Source organism: Orycteropus afer, unplaced genomic scaffold (genome assembly GCF_000298275.1).
Source record: "Orycteropus afer afer isolate SDZICR_OR568_19922 unplaced genomic scaffold, OryAfe1.0 scaffold00689, whole genome shotgun sequence".
Taxonomy (NCBI): Eukaryota; Metazoa; Chordata; class Mammalia; order Tubulidentata; family Orycteropodidae; genus Orycteropus; species Orycteropus afer.
The window spans coordinates 1,012,266-1,022,581 of NW_006922276.1; the positions used below are offsets into that span (position 1 = coordinate 1,012,266).

Genomic DNA, 10,316 nt, shown 5'->3' on the forward strand with positions numbered 1-10,316 from the left:
TGGGATTAGAGGAGGTCGGAACATGTGGCCTCCTTGCCGTTTTTGCACTTCCCTAATAAATTCTGTAACAGTGAGTATTGTCTGTGAATTCTGTGTGGCCATTGCAATGAATTATTGAACTTAGCAGGGAAGTAGAGAGTGCTGTGGGAGGGATGGATGGTGTCAGAGTTGGTATAAAGGCTGAAGGGTGGTGGCATGTCTGGCCTCACAGGAACAAGCTTTAGACTGCTGATAGTGATTCTGTCTTCCTCTTGTGAAGTTAGAGGAGGTCAATGGAGGAAGATGCCACCTCCTTGTCCTTTTTGCAAGAAGCCTGAAAGGCTGAAGATGAGACAAACTTGCAGTACCTGATCAAATTAGATGGATACCTGCAGCAGACCTGAATGGCTGGTATCTGAGCAACCTCACCCTTAGGATTCTTTGCCCTACTGATAGACTAATTGCTAATGACCTTGGGACTGGTAAAATGATTGGGAAGGACAAGTTAATCGTTCAAGTGTGAAAGGGCCAATGGCTAGAAAAGCCAGGGTGTTGCCTGCAGTGTAGTGAATTGCTTAATATAGCCTTTCTAGCCACTGCCCTCCATTTTGTGATGTATCATAAATCCTGGTCTCTATGGTGCTTAGGGTGGGACGTACCTTGCTGGAGGGTGTGGCTCAATTCACTACCCTTAATTTCGTTGGGAGTATATATGTAAATGTTCTGGGAAAATTTATTCTCTTACTCCAGGTTTGTCTGGTTTGTCATCTCACCCCTGGACTTGAGACAGCAGTTGGTCATCTGACCCCACTGATGTGGGTTCACCAGCTCCTGAGAGTTGGGAGAATCTTCCAGACCTACCCACAGACTTGGGCCTTGCCAGCATGCCAGACTCCTAGATGCCACCACCACGTGAGCCCTTTCCTCGAAGTCTGTGAGTTCTAGGAGACGTTACAGTGAAATACAGAAGCCCAAGGCAGGAAGTAGACTACTGATCTTCTGGTTTTCAGCTGAGCGCTTAACCACTGAGCCACTAAGGCTCCTACGTGACTAATAGAATTAATCAACCTCTTTTGGATGCATCATGACTTCCTACATATGCTGAATTAGTTGGTGATGAGATCATGGGGTTGTCCTGAGCAACCTGCCCTGTGAAAGAGTAGGGGTCTCTCCTTAGATAGTGTGTGCGTTTAGAGGGGGAAAGATCATGTGGAAACTGATGCCCACTGTGTCAAAATTAACATGGTAGAAGATGAAAGTGAAGTTCATCAAGATCAATGAAAGAGAGAGTAAGATCTTGTGAGGTTCTTGCTTTGCCCTAAAGGACAGAGATATAGTCCCTGTGTAGGACTTGGGGTTCAAAGAGAGGATCTCTCTGCCCCGTCTTCAGTTGACTGCTGAGTAACAGTCTCAGATGATCCAACTTACTCTCCTGTTACACACACTCCTGAAATTCAGAATAGCAGAACTGACAAAATGGCTGAAGGCTTGAACAGACACAAAGTGTTTGAGACAGGCCCCTACAATTCTTGGGGCCCAAAATGCAATAGAAGAGCAGTGAATGTTTTCCCATCCCCAAGGTCTCCAAAATATGGAATGAGAACAGAACCTGGGTTCATCCTGGGGGCAGGACTATGGAGACCTCACTCTGAGCTGCGGAACTGAGAACGGAGGATCAGATGGAATCAAGGCCAGAAGCAGAAACCAAGGAGCAAAAGGACTCCCACCCTATCCCTCTCCCAACCATGGCACTAAAGAGCTCACAGGGGCCACATCATAGCCTACTGAGGGTCACAAGAGACACTTTGCCTTCATCTCTCCTTGAGCTGGAGCACCTCTGGAGTAGAATGTTACACATCTGAAGAACACAGTGGTAAGAGGGAAGGTAGAAAACTCCCTCTGAGAGCTCTTAAGAAACAAACTTTTGCCTTCCTTCAGCTCTTTGCCATCTGAGGAGTTTCTCAAAGATTATAGTCAACGGATCTGCTTCCTCTCTGCCCATCTGAGCTCTTACCTGTGTTCACACCTTTGATGCATTCCTACCCACCTTTTTTCCCCCCTATTTTCATTCCACAGCCCAGAACTTTCCCTTGTTCCAAAATGGAGCTAATATTCAGTTCAGAACAAGACTCTTGATTACAAGAAAAAAGGAACATGGTGTGCTGTGGCTTTTCCAGATAGAATCCAAGCCCTTGGTTCAGATGGGAAGAAAGGACATTACAGCAGGTTCTAGAGAAATATTTCACAAATTTGTCCATGGACTGCCTCCTTCTAAATGCCTAAGTAGCTATCTGGCTATTTTCTAAGACCTATGGAATCAAAGCACAGGTATAAAACAAGACACTTTGTTGTTGTTGTTGTTATGTGCCGTCGAGTCGGCCCCGACTCATAGCGACCCCTCCTTGGGTTTCCGAGGCAGTATCACTTCGGAAGTAGGATTGCCCAACCTTCCTTCCGAGGAGTGGCTGGTGGGTTTGAACCGCCAGCCGTCTGGTTAGCAGGCAAGTGACTTAGCCACTATGCTACCAGAGCTCCCAAACAAGACACTAGATATTCTAAATGTCTGCTACAGGGTTTTGTGGGTGCTCAAGTTCTGGAAGCACCAATGAAACAGCATGAGGAGGGGAGATCATCTGAGGAGAGGGGAAGGCTCCTTTTGAGGAGAGGGGAAAGTTCCATCTGAGGAGAGGGGAAGGCTCCATCTGAGGAGAGGGGATGTTTCCATCTGAGGAGAGGGGATGGTTCCATCTGAGGAGAGGGGATGGTTCCATCTGAGGAAAGGGGAAGGCTCCACCTGAGGAGAGGGGAAGGCCTAGGAAGCTTTGCATTTCTCAATCAACTTCAGCCTCTCTGTTAAGGGCCGGGATCTGACACTCAGGCAAAGCAGAGGGTTCCAAGAGACTCCCTCACGAAAATGCCAAGATATACAAGGGTAGAGCCTGACTTCTGGAGGGAAGTTGTGCTCACCGAGCGAGACCAGGTTCCTGTAGTTCTCCAACATCACGTCCCTGTACAGAGCCCTCTGAGCAGGGTCCAGGCACGCCCACTCCTCCTGGGAGAACTCTACGGCCACATCCCTGAATGTCAGTAGTCCCTGCAATGAAAAACACATCTCACCAAGTAGATAAGGTACGAGTTCAAATATTCACGCAAAATGAGGACAGAGCTATAATGATTGATTCAATTGATGTGAAAGTTCTGAGAGAGCCACTTAAGAAAATTCTGAGCAAGTTGTTGTTGTTGTTGTTGTTGTCAAGTGCTGTCAAGTCGTTTCCAACTCATAGCGACCCCACGCACAGCAGAACGAAACACTGCCCAATCCCGCGCCAGCCCCACAATCCCTGCTATACTTGAGCCCATCATCGCAGCCACCGTGTCAATCCATCTCGTTGAAGGCCTCCCCCTCTTTCGTCGACCCTCCACCCTACCAAGCATGACATCCTTCTCCAGGGAATGGTCCCTTCTGACAACATGACCAAAATAGGTGAGACGAAGTCTGGCCATTCTTGCTTCCAAGGAACATTCTGGCTGCACTTCCTCCAGGACAGATCTGTTAGTTCTTTTAGCAGTCCATGGTACTTTCAGCATTCTTCACCAGCACCACAACTCAAAAACATCAACCCTTCTTCGGTCTTCCTTATTCATTGTCCAGCTCTCACATGCATACGAGGCGACTGGAATATGGCTTGTGTGAGGCACACCTTAGTCCTCAAGGAGATATCCTTGCCCCTCAGCACTTGAAACAGTTCCTTCGCAGTTGACTTTCCCAATGCTACACATTGTCTAATGTCCTGACTGCTGCTTCCATTGGCATCGATTGTAGAACCAAGCAATGTTTATTATACCTTTCCAAGAGATAGGAAATCCCCTAAATCATTTGTGGCAATAAAAGAAATACACAAACAGAAAAAATCCAAGACAGTGTCATCTATATAGACGTATTAGGTGTTACATTATGTACATCAAGTAATGTTGCGTTCCTCAGATCAGCCAGAGCAGGACTGGTGTCTGTAGGGATGACAGAATCCACTGGGGCTTTAAAGAGAGATCAGAATTGGGAAATCATGCTGATGCTGAGAACAGCAATGACTACAATTGTCTGAATACTTAATCATATGCTCAGCATTATGTTATATGCTTTATACGCATGAAGTCAGAGAATGACATAGTAACTCAACAGAGACTTTTTTCCCCCACCTTACACAGGCAACAACTGGGTCACAGACACTCTACTACACTCCAACAGCTAGTAAGGGACAGACCAAGCACCTAAACACAGGTGGTCAGGTTTTAGCATTGAATCAAAAAAAAAAAAAAAAGAGAAAAAGAACCTTAACAGTTAACAGGTGACAGGTTTCAGCACTGAACCAAAAAAAAGAACCTTAACAGTTAAGTAACAGATACAGCATTGAAAGTAGGTCGCAGACAATTTCCAGTTCAAGGCCAGTGACATGGAATTGGATAGGTCATTATATATGTAGACAGGAACTTGGGTGGCACAGTGCCTAAGGCATCTCACTGCTAACCAGAAGGGTGGCAGTTCAAATCCACCAGCCAGTCCTCAGAAGGAAGGTTGGGCAATCTACTTCCATAGTGATACTGCCTCAGAAACCCAAGAAGGGGTCACTACGAGTTGGATCCAACTCAATGGCAGTGGGTTTGGTGGTGTTTTTGTTTTTGTTTTTTTGTGTGTGGATATATGTACACACACACAAATACACAGAATTTACTTACTTATTTTTAAATTTTTATTGGGATTTGGGTGAAAGTTTACAGAGCAAATCCATCTTCCATACAGCAGTCTGTACACATTCTGTTTCCTGACATTGACTGTGATTCCCCACAACATAACAGCTCTCTTCCTGTTTTCTCCCTGTACTGACCTCTTCCCCGTGTCCTTCTTTCCTATGCATTCCTACCCCAAGCTTTCTCCCTGAGCAAACACTGCCCTTCTGTTCTCTCACAACTGATCACCCTAAGGAGTATATTTACCTGATATAAATGTTCACCCTATATGCAAGCCATGGGAGTGAGTTCAATTCCAGACCTGAAAGGTAACTACAGGGCATAGTCTCAGGGGTCTCACCAGGCTCAATCACACCAGTAAACCTGGTCTTTTTTATGATTTTGAGTTTTGTTCCACACTGTTCTCCCACTCTATCCACAATCTCCTGCACTGACCCCTTTCCGAGTGACTGACAGTGGTAGCCCGGCACCATCTAATTCTTCTGATCTCATGGTCATTATGAGCTGAGAATTGTATGGTTTATGAGCCTCTTGGACCAAGTGTTTCCATGCGTCTTTGGTTTTCTTCATTCTTCTCTGCTCTGGATGAGGAGAGACCCATTGCTACATCTAGATGGCTGTTTGTTACTATTCTTTCTACTACGGGATTGTATTAGTACCATTACTTTTACTACCTTTGTTAACCTTGTTAACCTTATGGTGTAGGCAAAAATTAAAGCCATGGGAAATATTCAACCATTAAGAAAATATAAAACTGATTTATGAAATGCTTGTGTGTATTTTAGAAAAACTTTGGGTTTGTAAATATTAGCAATGTGTACACACACACACCTATATACAACATATTTAAGTGAAACGAGTAGTTGTCACTGAATGATGTATGTTTTGGACAAGTTTTCATTACCTTTTATTTTTGCTCATTGTATGTGAGCATTTTTGGTGTAATGAAACTGTATAAATTATACTATTTTAATTACTTTATCATTACTACATATTAGGTTATTTATAATAAATACTATAGAAAAACAAAAAATATATTAAAAACTTTAACTCTGATCTCTGTTAAACACATATGCGGAAAAATATAATTGTACTCATTTAAGTATCTAGCCATTCACAAAAAAACAAATTTACTTCACTAAAAAAACAATGATTCAAGACTAGAAAAGTTATTAATTGTACACATTAATTTAATAAAGCACAATAAGAGATTTGGTAAGAAGGAGCTCCTTGAAGAAATTATTGACTGATAAAAATCATTCAGGGTAGGAAATGTGATAAACCAAACTGCTGTTCAGCAAGAAGGCTGACAAAGATGAAGATCAGCAAAAAGCACTGGAGGCATTTCCACCAATGGGGCCAGGGGCCTAGCCAGGGCTCCCACCATTTACCACAAGGGACCCTGGAGCCAGGAGAAGGGACGAGGGAAAAGGATGTGGACCTAGGGTAAGTCACAGATGATGTGCCTACATCCTAGAAAAAGAACTGACCTGAACTCATAAGAACTAATATGCTGAAAACACTTTTGTATCATTAGTAACAGTAATTAAGGAGTCCTGGTTGTGCAGTGGTTAAAGCACTCGGCTGAGAACCAGAAGGTCAGTGGGTCAACCCCACCAGCCACTCCGTGGATGAAAGACGTGGTTTACTTCCATAAAGATGACAGCCTTGGAAACCCTCTGACTCTGTCTCACAAGATCACTGAGTCAGAATCAACTTGATGGCAGTGGGGTTGGTATTGTTTTGGTTTTTCCATGTGCAGTTTATTTCAAGCTGGTCTACAGAGAGCTGACAGGACATGTAGATGTGGTCCTGAAACTGTCCCTGCCGTCCATCCTCACTGCCCCCATGAGGCCCACACCTGTCTCCCACCCAGCCCTATGATACCCCAAATGGAGCCTCTTCACAAGTCCCACGTCCCTGGGTCACGGGGAGGTAGACTCTGTGTGGAGGGGACAGGGGATGAGGGAAGGCCTAGGGAAGTGCGAGTTACTGTGTCAGGCAGGACCTGGCAGAGTCAGAGGAGACAGCACATTGTCAGGACAGCATTTCAGGGAGGAGAGAACAAAGCCACCAACCAAGAACATGACAGTTACCTGAGACAGAGCCATTTCGGACGCCTCTTTCCTTCCTCCTCCTCCTAGCTTCTTTCTCAGGCAAGACTAGTTAAGAAGTCAATCCTGAGTGAAGACAATGAGCTGTTAAATGGTTACAATCAACACATCCATGTCCATGCCACAGCCACACACACAAGGAAGACCTTTCCATGGGTGAAGATGGTTCCTGCTGTCTACTGCCCCAGGAGAGACTCAAGGACAGTGACCTCCTACATGGAGAGCAACAAGTGAGTGTACTGCCCTTCCCTCCTGGGGAAGCCCATACTCGGCTGCAGGAGGGGGATCTGGGCTGACCTGAGCTCCCCTTCAGGGCCCGGACACCATACCCCATGCAGAGCAGGGCCCCCAGCTCTGGTGGTGCAGCACTTAAGGCATTTGACTGCTAACCAGAGGGTTGGAAGTTCAAACCCATCAGCCACTCTGTGGGAGAAAAATGAGGCAATCTGCTTCTGTGAAGATTTACTGCTTCAGGAACCCAATGAGGGTCAATTTGATGGCAGTGTGTTTGGTTTTGGTTTTTGGTTCCCTACTCAGTTTCTGCTCCTCAACTGCTTCCCTGTTTCTGTCCTGCGGTGTCTCCCCTTCTCTCCAGTTCTCCTTCTCCACCTGTTCGGTCCACCTACGTCTTTCACTTCTTGCTCTTTCCCCTAATCTCTGCGTGTCCCCCATCTCTATCTCTGACGCCCCTCTGCCCTCTCTCCCCTGGGCAGTCAGCTCCTTGATTCCTTCACTCTGATGTCTGTGTCACCCCTTTCTGTCCCTGCACCAAGTGGCCCTGTCTCCCGTGACTCTTAACTCTTCCAGCCTCTCCCCTCACTGTCTGAAGGGGGCCCCGTATCCCACTCCTGTGGGTTAAGGGCTCCCCTTCTCTCTCCGCAGACGCCCCTTCTCGGCACATCTCCCCGCTCTCTCCTCCCGGCTGCTCTGGCTTCGTTCCCGCGCCACCTTTCCGCAGGCCCCTCCCCGGCCTCCAGTCGGCGTGGGGCCCGCGCTCCCTCCGCCATCTTTGCTCCGCTCGTGTTTCTAGTTTCCCCGCAGCTGCTCGGTCTCCGGACCCCCTCGTCCGCAGGGATGGGCTGGGCCGCGGGGTGGGACCGGGGACGGAAGGACGCGGGCCGTCACCGGGCGGACCCGGGTCCCTGCTCCCTGCGAATGGGTGGCCGGGGAACGGCAGGCCCCGGGCTGAGGACGACGCGAGGACGGGGTTTCGGGAGAGAAGGGGGGGTCTCCGGGACCCGGGGGAAGGCTGGGACTGCAGGGGCGGGACGCCGCGAGTCCACCCTCCAGCGCGGACCTGACGCGGCGCAGGGCGGCCGGGGTCAGGGGACAGTTACAGGCAGGAAAACAAGTCAGTAGGCGGCGTCCGCGCGGCCAGAGCGCAGAAAAGCCCCGGGGGACCCGCCTCGGCGCTATTTCACGTCCAAACGGATGCGGTTGCCCCGCCGGCGGCGGAGCGACCAGCGCTCGGAACGTCTCAGGGCCGGGATTTGTCAGGTGCGGGGACTGCTACATCTGGGGCTACCCGCTGTCTTAAACACGGACGACCAAGCGAAAGTTTTAAATCAGAAAAACGGAAATTTACCTCAGTTTGACCTTCGCTCTAGGTGATCTGCTTCCGCGGGTGCAGGGAACTGCGCAGGCGCGCGGCGGAGAAAGACGCAGCAGCGTTTGTTTGGGGGGGGGAAATGGGCGGGGGCAAACGTTAGGGGCGTGGTCAATGAATTTGAGAAGGCGGGGGCGGGACCTGTTAGGGCACTACTGAAAAGGGGCGGGGCCTGGTTGGGGCCCGCCCCTCCCATTACCAGGCCCCTCGGAGTTTCCTGATTGATTAGCCCTGACAGTCCACGATTCTACGCTTTTGAATTCATATTCATCTCTGTGGTGCTCGGTGCAGCGCCGCAGTCAACTCTCTGAGTTAATGTTTAAGAACAATTAAGTTAAAGATTAGACTGGTCTCCTGTAGGAAGCTGAGGCGTTTTCCTCTTAAACTGAAACCGTTGAAATCAATGGTCTTTATGCGGGCAGGTGGAAACATGGGGCTAGCGATGCAGGGCCTGCGACGAATCAGGGAGCTGGGACTTTGGTGGAGGGACAGGTGTGGGGCAGGAGTCGGATCCTGAGCGATTAGAAGCTCTTCTTCAACGAAACGCAGGAGCGGGAGTTGTCTGTGTAGGGGATCCAGAGGAGTAAGTGAAATGCCAAACTGGGCGGAAGCAGAAGGTACAACTCCGTTCTCACCCCACCGGAACATCCTATTTCTAGTCCTCATTCACCCGGAAGGCACAGTAGCCTCCCTGGGCTCAGTTCCGGTGCTTTGTAGGACAAAGCCCTGGGCTGGAGCAGTGGAGGGCTAACACATTAAAAGAACAGAAAGTGTTTCTTGGGGGCCCTCTACATTGATCCAGGTCCCCTCCCTGCCTAGCTCCCAGCACAGTCCTAGCCCAGCCCCCAGCCCCACCCCTCAGAGGCTCCGCCCCATCCAGGCCCCTCCCCTAAGTTCACTCCCCAGCCTGCAGGATCCCTGAGCAGTCCTGTCCACTGCCCCAGCCTCGCCCTGCACAGGCCACGCCTTTCCTCGGCCCTGGCCCACCATTTCATTTTCATTTTGGAAGTTGTCAAAAATGAAATGAAACACATAAAGATTGGTATCGTAGGCATTGAAAAAAAACCAATTGCTGTTGAGTCGCATCTGACTCATGGCGACCCCTCCTTGGGTTTCCGAGGCAGTATCACTACAGAAGTAGATTGCCCAACTTTCCTTCCAAGGAGTGGCTGGTGGGTTTGAACCACCAGCTTTCTGGTTAGCAGTCAAATGCCTTAGGCACTATGCTACCGGAGAGGCATTAGTGAACTGAAATGGACTGGATTTGGACATTTTGAATCAGACAACCATATGATCTCCTATGTCGAGAATGACAAATTAAGAGCAATGGCATGGCATTCATCATTACAAAGAATGTTTCAAGATCTATCCTGAAGTGCAATGCTGTCAGTGATAGAATAATATCCACATGCCTACAAGGAAGACCAGTTAATACTACGATTATTCAAATTTACATACCAACCACCAAAGCCAAAGATGAGGAAACTGAAGATTTTTACCAACTTCTGCGGTCTGAAATTGACTGAACATGTAATCAAGATGTGCTGATTATCATTGGTGACTGGAATGCAAAAGTTGAAAACAACAGTGGTTGGAAAATTTGGCCTTGGTGACAGAAATAACGCTGGAGATCGTATGATAGAATTCTGCAAGACCAAGGACGTATTCATTGCAAATACCTTCTTTCAACAACACAAACGGCAGCTATACATGTGGACTTCACCAGATGGAGTACACAGGAATCAGATTGACTACGTCTGTGGCAAGAAGCAATGGAAAAGCTCAATATCTTCAGCCAAAACCAGGCCAGGAGCTGACTGTGGAACAGACCATCAACTGCTCATATGCAAGTTCAACTTGAAGTTGAAGAC

General features: G+C 48.1%; 1 protein-coding gene across 1 annotated transcript in view; it reads right to left on the minus strand.

Moving 5' to 3' along the window:
* The window catches only part of LOC103211057 (zinc finger protein 665-like), a 13,849-nt gene extending 7,013 nt beyond the window's left edge, over window positions 1-6,836 (minus strand). The window contains exons 1-2 of the mRNA XM_042783129.1: window positions 6,822-6,836; window positions 2,947-3,073 (exon numbers count right to left, since the gene is read on the minus strand). Of these exons, the coding sequence (XP_042639063.1) occupies window positions 2,947-3,073; window positions 6,822-6,836 (142 nt within the window). The remainder of the gene's footprint in view (window positions 1-2,946; window positions 3,074-6,821) is intronic.
* Window positions 6,837-10,316: the final 3,480 nt, after the last annotated feature.